General features: G+C 40.8%; 2 protein-coding genes across 2 annotated transcripts in view; one reads left to right on the top strand and one right to left on the bottom strand.

The window, feature by feature from the left end:
- Ance-3 overlaps positions 1-15,785 on the top strand; it is a 379,862-nt gene that overhangs the window by 114,868 nt on the left and 249,209 nt on the right. The window lies entirely within an intron of this gene.
- LOC135702148 (uncharacterized) lies at positions 13,325-15,544 on the bottom strand. The gene is made up of 2 exons (XM_065223141.1): positions 15,463-15,544; positions 13,325-14,989 (listed from the first exon to the last, which is right to left on the bottom strand). Exons 1-2 carry the CDS (start codon positions 15,472-15,474, stop codon positions 13,895-13,897), a joined length of 1,107 nt encoding a protein of 368 aa, XP_065079213.1. The 5' UTR covers positions 15,475-15,544; the 3' UTR covers positions 13,325-13,894.

Here is a 15,785-nt window from a genome sequence, read left to right as displayed (position 1 = left end):
CAATGAGATGGCGAACTCACTTGCTAAGGTGGGCGCTATGGAAGCGATATTTACGATCGACAAATCGCCTACGATGAATTTTTCTTCATTTATTGTCAACAGTCACTCGTTTCTCTTGTCAAATATATTGATTTTGTTTCGTTTTTTCGTGTTTCGGTTGATTTCGGTTGGAGGTTAGTACGATTTTACACAGAACGTTCAATGTGGTCGCCAATGACGACCAAGACTTTTCTGCTAAATCTGGAAAATTTTGAAACTGACCCAACCCAATGGAATCCCATGAATTTACCATAAAGGAATCCAAATAGAACAAGAAGCAGCTTTCAACATCTCAAAATTGGTGAAAGCTATCCATTTTTATTTATTAAAACACTCACACAGACACATTTACTTTATTTTGACACATAAATATAACATAATCAATGCTATCGTAAATCTGCCAGCAACGTTTTCCGAACGTATGGCCTTACCCTCCCCAATAAGAAATCTCCAAACTCCTGTGACACTTATGAGCATCTCTCTTAAGTAAGTGTCCAACTAAAAATCCTTCCCATCCCCAGCAGTTGCAAGGACGTGGCCAGGACAGTTCTTGATTATTGGATATACTACTACTTTCATCCAAGAGGCCGTGATCAATCCCATATCTCAGTCAATACGGTAACGGACGGAGGTAGCAGTACTCACATAAAATGGTCTAGGACTTGTACCACCTACGAATTTGAGCAACTTGCTTAATGCTAATGCTAATGCTAATGCTAATTTATCGTCAATAGTCACTCGTTAGCTGGCAGAATAAATGGAGTGAAGGGAGTTTTTGACGATGGGTACATTCGATCATCCCTAAGGTGCCGAAGAGTCCTTGGTTCAACGTGGACGTCTCGCCTCATGTCCAATCACTACTGTTTAACGAGAAGTGATTGGACATGAGGCGAGTAGTGATTGGACATGAGGCAAGACATCATACGAATGAAGTCTCGACCCACATCCAACCCCTTGAACCATGCACTCTTCGACACCTTAGGATGTGTCCCACTTGTTCCGTGTTGGGCTGGGGGACAGCAATCTCTGTGAATGTGGACAAGGCTACCAGGACGAAGATCACATCATATGGCCTTATGCTGAGCATCGTGGAGTCAGATCTGAGCTGTACGATTCCCTTCGGGCTCGAGGTATACAACCTAATGTTCCAGTTCGGGATATTTTGGGTACACGCGATCTGGATTTTATGAAATTCAAATATGTTTTCTTGAAGAATATTTGTTTATTTGTTTATTTGTTTATTTGTTATGGTTGCATCAACAGACCAGAAATAGTCCCAATGATGTGTTGTAAAAAAAGTACAGATTATACAGACGACATACATATACTACAGTTACTACAGTTACAAACGAAAATAACTAGGAAAGCATTGTCAAGTTACTAAAAATTTATAAGTCTTACATTTTACACTTAGCTGTTGGGCATCAAGCGCCTTCGGTCAGCAAAAAAGGCAGAGAATCTTCGGCGAAGCATATTCCGTGTCAAGTGGAAATCGAACATCGACGCTACTCGTTTGAACACTAGCTGCAAGCCGTAAATAGCGCTCCCTATGCTATAATTAGTTCGAAGAAGTGGAAGTCTCAGCATAAGACTGTTGCGTAGTGATCGAGGTTGAACATTAATGTTCACTTGTTGCAGAATTGCTTCGCAGTCGATTCTTCCTTGCAGAGTATCGGTGACGGTTAAGGCTCTGAAAACATATCTTCGGATACGTAAGGGCTCGATATTGATCAATTCGCAGCGATTCTCGTAGCTTGGAAGACGAAGTGGGTATCTCCAAGGCAGCTTACGGAGCGCGAAGCAAAGAAAACGTCGTTGAACAGATTCAATTCGCTCGGCCCCATTATTGTAGTTCGGGCTCCAGACAGCAGAGCAGTATTCCAACGTAGATCGTACGAGAGAGCAATAGAGCGATTTCAAGCAGTAAATGTCCGTGAAGTTCTTAGTAATCTTGAAGACAAAGCCAAGAGTTCTGGACGCATAGTCGGCGAAATACGATATATGGTGTGAGTATGTCAGCTTTGAGTCTAGAAAAACGCCTAAGTCTTTCACGCAGTGCACTCGTTCGATAGTCGTGCCTAGTAGTTTGTAGTTGAAAATAATCAGTTGTTTCTTGCGTGAGAAAGTAATAACTGTACACTTAGCTGGGTTGACCACCGGTCGGTTTAGACTACACCAGTCAGCAAAGATGTCAATCTGATTTTGGAGAGAACGGCAGTCGGAGAGTGAGCGGATGCGCAGAAAAACTTTCAGATCGTCTGCAAACGATAATCGTGGCTCTGTGATAACATGGTGAACGTCGTCGAAGTAGAGGAGAAATACCAATGGTCCCAGATGGCTGCCCTGAGGTATACCGGACTTTGCGCAGAAGCTTGTTGAGCGACAAGTACCCAAAGTTACTGTCAATTGGCGCTCCGTGAGGTATGAACGATACCATCTCAAAAGATTTCCACCGATCCCTAGCCTATCAAGCTTAGCGATCGCAATTTCGTGGTTCAGTTTATCGAAGGCTGCCGTAAGATCTGTGTAGATAACGTCCGTTTGGGTCCGAGCAATCAAACTGTCTGTGATGTAAGACGTTAGGCACAGCAGGTTCGTAGTTGTGGAACGCCCAGTTATGAATCCGTGTTGATCTGTACTTAGATATTGCTTGCAATGCGCATTTAGGGACTCTATGACAACCAATTCAAAAAGTTTTGATACAGCACTCAGCGACGTGATTCCCTTTTTATGAACAGGAAACATATCCGCAGTCTTCCAGCAAGACGGAAAGATGCCGCTGGAAAGAGAGAGCTGGAATATGCGGCGCAGTGGATCTAAAAGACAAGTGATGTTCTTTTTAAGAATAATCGACGGAACACCATCGGGTCCAGCCTTAGTTGAAGTCTTAAGTTTAGATGCTGCTCTAGAAATCGTATCTGTAGTGGCTTTGACCATGCTGAGCGTTTGGTTGATCAAAGGAACATTACTGGCCGCGGAAGTAATGATATTAGCGGAGAGTTGCTCGGCTTCAAACACACTAGCAAATTTGGCTGAGAACAGGTTGCAAATGTCTTGTTGATTTCCAGCAGTTTCACCATTAAAAATCATGGAAGAGGGTAAGCCGACTTCCCTGCGTTGCTCATTTACGAAGTTCCAGAAGGATTTCGGGTGTGATTTTAGCCGCCGTTGAATCCTCCTTTGATAGCGTTGAAAACAGAGACGACTTAACCGCTTATACTCGTGGTTGAGTCTGACATAGTAGCATTTCAGTGGCAGTGTGCGGAGTTTAGTAAATCTTCTGAGAGCAGCCTTCTTAGTTCTTTTCAACGAGCGAAGATCTTTCGTCATCCACGGGATGCGAGAGTCGATATGGATGATCTTTTTGGAAACGTGTTTGTCAATGAGATATGCCAAAACGTGAGAAAAGGTTTGTGCAGCAATGTTGACGTCTACAGGATCTAGAATATGCTCCCAATCTAGGTTAGACAGTAGTTTTCCTACTATTATTCGTGTTTCGATCGCAGCGAAATATTTCGTAGCCAGCACCAAAGACATAGTTTGAAATGGTTCGATAATTGAGCCATGTTTCGGTCAAAACTAAAATGTCGTAGCAGTGATCCATGACGGCCAGATGATAATCTTCCACGAGGCCGTTCATACCGCCAACGTTCTGATAGTAAATCGTTATGTCCGACCTCCGCTGTTCGGGAACAATGGAAGGTTCAGCGTGTAGTTGCATTTGGGAGCTGGTAGATGTCACTTGGCGGAGGCAGGATGTTCGAGTAGGGCCGTTGCCAATAACAGGAATGTGGAAGATCCCTTCTCCCATCTCAAACGCAGGGCCGGGACGACTGCTGGTTGCTGGCAGGAGGGGCTCGACTGCGATGAGTGAAATAGGGGCTTCCTCAGGGCGGACGGCAAAAATGCGTGCCGGAGTGCAGTTGACTGTGGTGGCTCCATGTTGCCGACTGGCAGATGTTTGAGGTGAGTTGAAGGCACTGGAATTAAGATCATCATCAGGCAGTGAAAGTTCGCTAGTAAGTGTGTACTTGCCTAATATAGCAAGCTGGGAGACCCTCAATCCACATCTAAACTCAGGGCCAGGACACCTTGGATGAACGCTGGCTGCAATAGGCGCGACTGATTTAGAGGAACTGGGGACTCCCAAAATGCTTTCTACGTTGCGTCCTGGTTGAGAAGTAATTTGCCTCAATAGATTTTCAGAGGGCATCACCGAAAATTCGCTTTGGATCGGGGTCAGAATAACCTGAGTATGGGAGAACTCATCACGCAACGATAAACTTAAATTACAGAGGTACTTGCCTATGCAAGCATGGTGGAAGACCCCCTTTCCACCACCAACTACAGGGCCGAGACGACTATGTTGAACGAAGGCGGCGGTAGGCGGGACTGTGATATTAACCTTAGATTGTAAGTTTGACTAACCTTGTGTTTAGTTTGTACCTTGTTCGTGTGTGTGTGTGTGTGTGTTTTTTTTTTAATTTTTGTTTCTGTAATAATTAAATATTTGTATCGTAAATCATATTTCAGATTCTCCCTCACCCCATCCATAAAACTGTAAATCTCTACTAACCTAGAGACGACCGCAAGTAATCGGTTCAATTCCTTTAACTCTAAATTTAAGACATTAATTATGTATAAAGCAAATGATAACTTGGCTCTGTAAAGTTTTTTCGATTGAACCTGTACAAATAAAGGTAATACAAAAAAAAAACTTAATAATAATAGATAAATGATATACTAATATCATGTTGCTGGAAGGAGATTCTTGACTATCCCGTAGATGCGTATAGGCGACTTTTCCTATCGATCCACCCAATCCGTTTTTGGTTCTTCATTCAGCGACATGTTGAGGACAATCAGAGATTATTAAGCTTGAACAAGACAAATAGAGAAGAGAGCCCACTGCTATCAGACTTGGTTTCCGTGCTACAATGGGAAGACCACTATCATGCATCATCATGTATGCAGAATAAAAGCAAGCTAATTCATGGCGGTTGCTGTAAAGTAATAAAACATAAAATTTGATTTATAGCTGATTTTCAGCAGAGGGTTATAAAACTGCCTGAATTCAATATTACTATTAAAGAACCTATTGTAGAGTTTGGAGATTGTTTCCGCAGTATTTTAAAACAGCTTTATTGTTATTTTCAAGCATGCTTTAAAAATCTTATCAAGAGTGGTCTGGTTACATAACTCACTGCAAAACAGATTCTGGTCTAGTTTGCATTTTTTTGTTAACACCGCTTTGAATTGAGCAACTGTCCACACTAGCTTTGACAACTGCCATACACCATAGAAGTCGCTCAGGATTGAGGGCAATGAAGTTACACACGAAAAATAAAACTGAACCAACACAACCAATTGAAGCTTCTGGCACCCTGCATGAGAACATTTCCAGGCCAAATAGAAAAAATAAAATGAATTTTCGACTCGACTCTTTCCGATTTTCATGAAAATTTACACGGTTGAGCTATAATTCGTTCATTTTGAATCTTGCCAAAAAAATTCAAAATGGCGTATTCGATATTTTTCAATAAATCATAATACATTTTTCATAATCATAATCGTCATCGAGAAAAAGTTGTGGGAAAAGATAAATCCTCTACAGGAAAAATAAAGACAGTAATTTTAGGTAAAAGATAAAAAAAAAGGGACTCCCTTAGATCAGTCGGTAACGCCGCAGCTACAAAGCAAGGACTTGCCACACAATTATACCAATGCAAAAATGGTACAGGCATCGAAAGCTCTCAATTAATAACTGTGGAAGTGCATCTAGAACACTAAGTTGAGAGCACGCAATAAGCTAATATGCGATATGCAATAAGCTTGAAATGCGAAGAAGAAGAAGTTAAAAAAAATGTCCATACTCTGCAACGCGCAAAAATTGGTCAACTTCAAATTGGTGTTTTTCTGTTAAAAATGCTTTCAAAAACCTGAATTGCTGCATTTGGAAGTTGAGTGTATATACAATGGTTGCTATGATGAGTTTTCACCGTTTGCTCTCCATTTTTCAAAATGACGTTCAAGCAAGAGGAGCAGCGTGTCTAAATTTTGCTCGCGCAGCAAGAGAATCCGACGTTCTCACACGCCAAATTGGGATATGGCCAAATTGACCGTGACAAACGTTTTAAAAGTGTTCAGGGAGCGTCTGTCGACCGCCAGGAAGCCTGGAAGCGGCGGCAATCGTAATTCGGACGTGGCAGCGACGACGTAGAAGGTAGCGGTGAAATATAAGTGGAATCCTAACCTCCTAATCCGGGACGTCGCTGGAAAGCTCAATGTCTCCCATACTACTGTGCAGCGGGCCAAAAAAAACGAGCCGGGTTGTCGACGTTTAAGAAGGTGAAGGTTGCAAACCGAGATTACAAACAAAACAAACACGTCGGGAAAGCAGCGATCCCGAAAGCTTTCTACGAATCTGCTCACAAAGTTCAACTGTGTCGTCATGGACGACGAAACTTATGTGAAGGCGGATTTCAAGCAGCTTCCGTGATAGCGGCATTTTCATTACTACGGGAACCATGAATCAAGAGATCTACGTCCGGGAGTGCCTGGAAAAGCGGCTGCTACCATTCCTAAAACAACATAATAGACCTGTGCTGTTCTGGCCGGACTTGGCGAGCTGCCACTATGGGAAAAAGGCAATCGAGTGGTACGATGCGAACAACGTGTTTGTGGTACCCAAAGACCACAACCCTCCCAACCCTCCCAGAACTCCCAGAAGTCCTCGTCATGCAGTTGAACCGGAAACAAAAAATAAACAGGTAGCACACGTGTACATTAAATGGACAGCTACTCAACTTCTCAGGAGTCTGCGTTGAATACGGTGACGAAAGGTTTCCGCTGCACAGTTGAAGTCGAAAAACTCGTAAAACTCGTTGAAACGCCCAGACATGAACCGTATTGGGTCATGCAAGCTGTAGTTCGCAGCACGAGGTCCAAGATGCAGGAAACTCCTCGACCGAAGAGCTCGTTCGGGTGCGTAGATTTCGAATTCAGCCAAGATTCCTGGAGAGTCAATATCACCAATAAGTACTTTCGCTGCGAACACGGCCTGACTAATCGTCCGCTTATGTTCTAGTGTTTCAAGACCCAGGAGTTGACAACGATCTTCGTACGGCGGAATGTTCACAGGGTCATTCCAAGGAAGGTGACGAAAGGCATACCGAACAAATTTCCTTTGAACAGATTCAATCCTCGCTATCCAAACTGCTTGATACGGGCACCATACTACCGAGCTGAATTCGAAGATCGATCGCACTAGAGAGCAGTAAAGAGCTTTTAGACAGGCAGGATCGCGAAACTCGTCAGCGATCTTGAAAATGAACCCGAGTTGCCTGTTAGCTTTCACAACGATGCCCGAGTAATGAAGCTTGAATGTTAAGGCGCAGTCCAGCGTGATTCCTAGGTCACGAACATTGTCCACACGTTGCAGAAGTTGGTGATTTATCGTATAGTTGAATGCCATTGGTTTCAGCTTGCGATGAAATGAGATAATATTACATTTTTGTACATTCAACGTGAGATAATTTCTTGAGCACCACTCTTCGAAAGAATCGATTAGGTGCTGAAGACGCAAGCATTTGGCGAAGCTACGAACAATCACATAGATCTTCACATCATCCGCGTAGAACGATCGGCAACCAGTTGGGAGGATCAGTCCGGCCTCATTCACAAAAATCGAGAATAGCAATGGTCCCAAGTTGCTACCTTGAGGAACACCGGAGCTGTTTGTAAAATAGTCCGATTGCTCTGATCCGATTCTAACACAAAGTTCCCGATTGGTCAGATAGGACTTGAACCAACGAGTTAAACCCGAGGATACACCCACGGCTTTTTCAAATTAAGCTTGCAGTATGGAGTGGTCAACCCGGTCGAATGCAGCCTTAAGATCTGTATATACAACGTCCACCTGCGCTCCAGGTTCCATACTTCGAAGACATAAAGAAATAAACGGAGCTAGATTTGTTGAAACTAATCTCTTGGGATAATAACCGTATTGGGCCTTGGTCAAACGGAATCTCAAAAAAACTAATAAATCCATGGAAAACTAGCAGCAGTTTAAATCTAACTGGTGTTCGGCGGCGAATAAGGTCGATGAGACCAATGTGCAAAATGTAATGGAAGGGGTTAAGCGGAAGGCACGGCAGTTCGGATTTGGCAAACCAAAAGAATAAACGAACATTTTTCCTGTAAATAAATGAATTGAACTACCAAAAGAAAAAAATAAGAAGATTTTTGTGATATAAATTTTTGTCGACCAATTTTTGCGCGTTCCAGTCTTTAGGTTCTGTTATCACTTTTTAAACAGCTAACTTCTGAAAAAAAAAATCAATTTGGAATCATAAAAATTTTCAAAAAATAGATCAACAACTTTTGGTATTGTTTTTTTTTTTAAATTTTTGGTTTATGCCATTTTATGTAAATTTTTACACAAAAAAAAAATCAATTGCTGAGTCTTTCAAAATTAAATTCTGATGTATATTTTTTTTCCAGAAAATGATTTATTTTTTCTACAACTTTGTCTCAGACTGTATTGAAATGTATTAATTGTTTGAAAACGAATAAAGAACGAAAAATGAACTTGGACGTCAACCATGCCGCATTTAGTTTGGAATGTTTGCTTTATAAAAGACTTTTTGATCAGAAGAAAAGCAGCTTGCGTTTCAATAAATAGCAGCCAAGTTCCAGGAATGTGAATCAATTCGATTTTTTATACTTGAATATTGCGGGGTTGTCAACAAACTACGTAGAATTACGTCAGATTGTTGAGGAAAAAAGTCCTCTTTTAGTTTTCTTATCTGAAACTCATATTGTAGAAACTGAAGCTTTTGATCAGTATAGTATTCCGGGATATATTGTTGCTGCTTGTTTATCACATTCTAGACACACTGGCGGTGTTGCTATTTATGTCAATAATGTATTTATACCAACGAAGTTATTGATGGCAACTGGTTCTTGGGCATTACAGTTGTACGTGGCATGAAGATGGGTAATTATGGTGTTTTGTATCATTCTCCCAGTTCTAGTGACCAGCGTTTTGTTGAAGTTTTAGAGAACTGGCTTGAGACATTCCTTGATTCCAGTAAATTAAATATATTGGCTGGTGATTTTAATATTAATTGGCGTGATAACCATAATTCGAATCATTTGAAGCGTTTAGCTGAGTTTTTTTAATTTAAAGCAAACGGTAAATGAATATACGCGTATTTCCAGGCACAGTAGAACATTAATTGACCACGTTTATTCCAATTTTGATTCCATTTGTTCAGTTACGGATACTGATTTGAAAATAACCGATCATGAGACTTTAGTGATTAATGTCTTAGACCATGTTAACGATAACGATAATTTTGTAAAATTGAAGTGCTGGAGGATATATATTCGATGCAAGCTGTTTCGAATCTTGTTGAGAGAAGCCTGGATTTTCCATTCGCGGTCGGTAACTTAGATGAATCTACAGCTGTTCTTAATAACGCTTTGAAAACGTGTACTAATCAACTAGTTGAGCAAAAGTTTGTTTCTTTGAAAAACTCGTACAGCTGGTACAATTTGGATCTTTTGCGTCTTAAACGAAAAAGGGACAAATTGTACAAAAAGTTTTGCAGATCTAATAATGACAATCATTGGACTAGGTACACAATTGCGCGTAATAAGTATTCACAATCGATAAAGAAACCTCGTTGTGAATATGTTCAAAGGAAGATTGATCAGCATCAACACAACAGCAAAGAGTTATGGAAAATTTGAAATCTTTATTAAAACCTAGTAATTGCAAATCGCTGTCCATAATTTTTAATGGCACATTAGAACAGTCAGAACAAGTAATCGCAGCTAAGTTTAATGATTATTTCGTAGATAGCGTTTCATTGATTAATCAATCTATTGAATTGGTCGATGAACCTGACGAAATAAAACAGCCAGTTAATAGTAGTTGTAGATTTGAAGTTTTTCACCCAATCACATTAGATGAACTTAGAGTTATTTGTTTTTCATTAGGAAAATCGGCTGGAGTAGATAATGTTAATGCTAGAGTTATTCAAGATTGCTTTCATGTCATTGGCCACATCTTGCTGGACCTTATTAATGAATCATTACAAACTGGACATGTGCCACAAATTTGGAAGGAATCCTTAGTGGTTCCTATTCAAAAAGTTGCTGGAACGATTAAAGCCGAAGAGTTTCGTCCCATCAACATGTTGCACACATTAGAGAAAATTTTAGAACTTGTTGTTAAAGGCCAGCTGTTGGAGTATTTAATTAGTAATAGTTTGTTGATACCAGAACAATCGGGATATCGGGAAGGTCATTCTTGTGAAACCGCGTTGAATTTGGTATTAGCGAAGTGGAAAAATAACTTGGAGTGTAAAGATACGATTGTTGCTGTTTTTTTGGATCTTAAACGCGCTATTGAAACAATTTCTAGGACCTTATTGTTAAGATCAATCAAGCACTTGGGAATTACGAGTACTGCATATAAATGGTTTGAAAGCTATTTGTCTGACAGAACTCAACGGACTGTTTTTAATGATTCTGTTTCCAGTCCCGTGTGGAACACCCTTGGAGTGCCCCAGGGAAGTGTATTAGGGCCCCTGTTATATATTATGTATATTAATGACTTGCGACGTGTTTTACGATTTTGCGACATTAATCTTTTTGCATTGATACTGTGTTATTCATTGCAGCTAAGGATTTAGAAGTTGCCGTCTCACACTTGAATGAAGATTTGCAGTATCTAAGGAGATGGTTGAAGTGTAAGCAGTTAAAATTGAATACAAATAAATCCAAATTTATGGTTATTTCGCGGAATCGAGTAAATGAGAACGTCTCTGTTGTAATTGATGATGAGACTATTCGTCGCGTTCGGGAGATTAAATATCTTGGCGTGATTATTGATGACACACTTAAGTTCAACTCTCACATTGACAATGTCATCAAGAAAATTGCCAAGAAGTATGGAATTCTATGTCGACTGAAAAACGATTTAACTATTTCCAGTAAAATACAGCTATACAAATCAATCATCTCTCCTCATCTTGACTTTTGCCCTTTCATTTTATTTCTGTCCAATGCAACACAAATATCGAGATTACAGCGCTTGTAGAATAGAATAATGCGCTTGATTTTGAGATGTAATAGATTCACTTCCTCAAATTTGATGCTAGACGCCTTACAATGGTTGTCGATGAAGCAAAGAATTGTATATTTGACTATGGTGTTCATTTTTAAAGTATTTAACGGTTTGCTGCCTCGATATTTGTGTGATCGAATTGAAAGAGGAAGTGACTATCATAGATATAATACTAGAAACGCGGTTGAAATAAGAACACCACATTTCTTGACTTGTGCTTCACAAAATTCATTATATTATAAAGGAATAAATGTTTTCAATTCGATGCCTAGACATATCAAACGTTACAAAATTTAAAAGACACTGCATTTCACACGTTAAAACTGTCTTTTGAACAATTATCCAGTGATTTTTTTTATGAATTGACAAATTATGTATCTTGACGAAGTTATCTCTAACGGATTATTTTATATGGATAGCTGTCATAACAACTTTTTGATAATTATTGTAGCACTGCAAAAACTATTTCTGTTCACCACGAGGGTGATGATGGATTTTTAATATTTGATTTAATAGTATATTAATTAAAAAAAAAGTAGTCTACAAAGGTTTGAGCCTCGCGCGCGTATTACGGATATAGAGGACTGAATTTAACATTTGATAAAAAAATGCAATTTTGAAGCTTATTTGGAAGATACCTTGAGCTAGTAGTAAGTTTTCTGGAAAATGTTGGGGGTTCGTGAGCATTCCTGACATTGCTGAAAATTATGATAGCATCAGATTGCGGGGTTGCTAATGTAATAGGATGCTTTGTTGATTGTTCATTAACTCTTGATTGCTTGTAATACTTATGAATATTTTAGGTGGACTAAAAGGCGAACTAAGAGGTGGACGCCTGAGCTTTTCCACATTTATATCGCTATGAAGCAACTGTAAACTCTAGAGGGAATTTATATCTGTAACTGAAACCAGTTCGATTTTGTTTGCCAGCCTGGTTAAAATGTCATATTCAATTATATAAATCGTCCAGCTCAAACCTTTGTAAGGGTAAGAGGTGGGACCATCATCATCATAATCATCATCATTGCGATTAGAAGTGACGTTTTCGTGGTATGATTTCTGGAGGAATATAGAATTCACCATTTTTAATTTTTTTGCAAGATTCCAAATGGCTGAATCTTAGCTAAATTGTGATTGACCACAAACAATATAATTTCATGCAAACCGGAGAAGGTCGCGTCTAATCGATTCACCATTTTACGTGGAATTGTTCATGAGTCTCAAATGCGCAGCTTGCTGCTTCAAATGACGAAAGCAGTCCACACAATTGACTGACATCTGCTTCGATGCAGATCAATTAAATTCGCAAATTCGGCTGGATTGGATAATTATTCGATAACTTTTTTTTTCTGCAATCAATGCGACACACAAACAGTTCAACCCTGTTGTTATGAAGTGCATTCCTCAATTTCCCACGTGCATTATGAATTATGAGCACATTTCCTGCCGCAAATTGACCGACATTCGATTCGATTCGATTTGATCGGATCGGTCAGAAGAAAACCAGTCCAGTTCAGGTGACGCCATGCATCAGTCAATCAACCAGATGTGCGAACCGCGTTAATTTATGCATGTTTAGTGCGGGGAAGGTTGGAAGGTAGAGAGATCTAGGTCACTCGCTGGTTGGATTGACGATCAGAATGTACGCAATGGTTGGGTTTTGAAATGCGACATAAGAACCACGATAATGGACGATTTGCTATGTAGTTTAGAGTTTTTTTTTTTTATTTGACACGTTATACAAGTGCGATTAAATATGATGCAGCAAGTGGTTTTTTAATTTTAATTTTTCTTAATTATTTTTTTGCCAAAACTACTCCTGTACATTGCACTTATATCAACCGTGTTATGCAATGCAATCGTGCTGTTTTTAGGTTGTTCAAATGGTGGTGCAATGCACCCTTGATGTCGAGTAGTTTGACGCTTTCGATTAAACACGATCTACAGTGATCGTCACTCAGGTGGAACTACGACGATACGAGTTGGGTGATGAATAGTGGCTGCACTCCCAACCATGATCGTTAAATCGGGGGAGTTGCTTGTTGTTTCAATTACGATCAGACTAGGCAGAAAATTGCAAATCAATATTAATGGAAAACGGGGGAAATTTCTTCAAATTTATAGGTGGCAGTTAGGAAAGGCGGTTGATTTTAATTTTTTGGTTCATTTTTTTTTAATAAGTCTTTTTTAAATCATTTTTTTTTTCACTCTGTTCGGTCGATTGATCCAATGTGCATCAATCGTTAATAATTGATAAACAAATAACAATTCAGCCCGTTTCGCTGTTTCGGGCTTCGTATGGGGTGGAAAATTTATGAGAAACGTGCTAGCTTTCCTTCTGGCAAGCAGGGAAAGCCACTCACCGTTTCCGATCATGATTTTCCGGTCGGTTTTGACTTAATCTTGAAATAGTTGTTGTTGTTGCTTGGTGTATGATTGTTCCGGTGAGTATTTTCGCTTGTATGAAGCTCTTCTAATGTAAACTTACACAGGCAATTATGGTAACTTAGTCAATATCACGAACGTTTGAACGTTGTAGTTCATTGAAATTCAGGTCATTCTTACGGTCGAATACGAATGATCGGTTAGTTTCTTTGGGGGGCTTTTTTTTGTTTTTCGAGGGGGATTGGGTTTTGGGTTAGTATTTCAGGAACTAGGAGGTAACTATTTTCGATTAAGTGGGGGGGGGGGGGGGGGTTATCACAATATTATCTCTTTTTAGTGGTGATGTTCATGGTGGAAATCGTGGCCTTCAAATTGATGGGATTCTTCTTGATGTTCATGATGGTGTTCCTCGTGGTGGACTGGAACATGAACTGGGACCTGGACATGGTATGGTACTGGCTTCTCGACTTCATAAGGGATGTGCTTCTCGATAGTATATGGGACTGGGCGATCGACAGGGACCTTGACTGGATATGGGACGTGCTTCTCGACTGGGTACGGGATGTGCTTAACGACTGGGTAGGGTTGTGGTACTGGGACCTTGACTGGGACTGGCACTGGTTTATCAACGTGCACTGCAACTGGACGGTCATATGGGACATGGACTGGGTATGGGATGTTCTTGTAGACTGGGTATGGAACTGGCTTATCTACTGGGACTGCCACTGGCTTGCTGACATGGACTGGGACTGGACGGTCAACTGGAACATGGACTGGGTAGTGCACAACCTTCTCAACTGGGTATGGCTTTTCAACATGGACTGGGACCTTGACCGGGACATAGACCTTCTTCTCAACTGGGTATGGGGCTGGGACATGGACCTTGACTGGGTAATGGACCTTCTTCTCTACTGGGTATGGGGCTGGCACGTATACCTTGACTGGGACTGGACGGTCAACAGGGACATGGACTGGGTATGGGACCTTCTTTTCAACGGGGTAAGGAGCTGGCACATTGTATGGCACCTTGACGATCTCCTTCACTGGGTAGTGAACAGTCTTGTACACTGGGTAAGGCTTTGGCACACCAACCTTGACGGGCACTGCGATGTGCTTCTCTACTGGGTATGGAATGTGCTTCTCCACTGGGTATGGAACTGGGACCTTTTTGATGACGGTCAGGGTCTTCTCGTGATGTGGATGGTAGTCAACGTGATGATCATGATGTTCAATTTGTTCGTGATGGCCCCCGAAGTCATGTCCGCCGAAGTCATGTCCACCGAAGTCATGTCCACCAAAATCATGGTCGAAGATGCCACGCTTATCCTGCTTCTTGTCAGCCTGCTCGACTGGTTTCACTTCTTCGGCCTCTTTCTTGTCCTCGGCCGCTGAACTTAAAACCAACAGCGTGGCTAACCCTAACAACACCTGTAACGAAACCCAACCAAAAACAAAGAACCCATTAAAATTCAACCTCTCACAAAGCAGAATCACCCATAAAAAAAAAAAACTCGGAAGAGGAAGAGCTCGCCAAAGTCCTTCGCAGCTCGTTGCTCAAATTATGTTCACACACAAACACTATTGGCTTCAGACACGAAAGCGAAAGTCCACTTGTTGCTAAATCCTCATCAGCATATCGCAAACAAGTTGCACTGGATTAAAATGCAAATGCTTTTCCGCTGAACCAGTTAGTTAACTGCCCACTGGTTGACTGTATTGCATCATCGCACTTAATCCGCTTCCAAAGTCCATTTTAATCACTCTTGCTAATAGTCCATTTTTTGTTTGTATTTCACACTAGCCACTTTGCCATTTTCCGAAGAACACATTTTTTTTTTTTAATTCCATTGATTCCAAATGATTCTTTGATCGCAAAACAAACACTCAAGAATAGAACGTACCAATGTTTTCATTGTGATGCTCCTACTAGTTGGTTCGGTGAGAGATGGTGAACTGGGAAGACCAGACTACGAAAAGATACTGGATAGTGTTCGGTAGCGTGCCCTGGTCTTTTATACAGAAAACACTTTCCCCCTTTGGCGCGCGCATGAGGTCCAATTCCTCGCAAAGGGGGTGAGATTGAGACACTTCTGTAGTGCGCGCGCGTTTTTTCTTCTTTTGCTTTTCGACGACGTTGACCAACAACAACACGGGCGGCCCAGAGTGAGAGAGCGATCGCGAGCATGCGAAGGAGAGCGAGAGTCCAGTCACTCTCACTCTCCTT

Source organism: Ochlerotatus camptorhynchus, unplaced genomic scaffold (genome assembly GCF_037179485.1).
Source record: "Ochlerotatus camptorhynchus isolate MF236.1 unplaced genomic scaffold, CSIRO-AGI_Acam_v1.1 ptg000017l, whole genome shotgun sequence".
NCBI lineage: Eukaryota > Metazoa > Arthropoda > Insecta > Diptera > Culicidae > Ochlerotatus > Ochlerotatus camptorhynchus.
The sequence above is the reverse complement of the archived record's forward strand: the minus strand, read 5'-3'. Positions and strand labels throughout refer to the sequence as shown.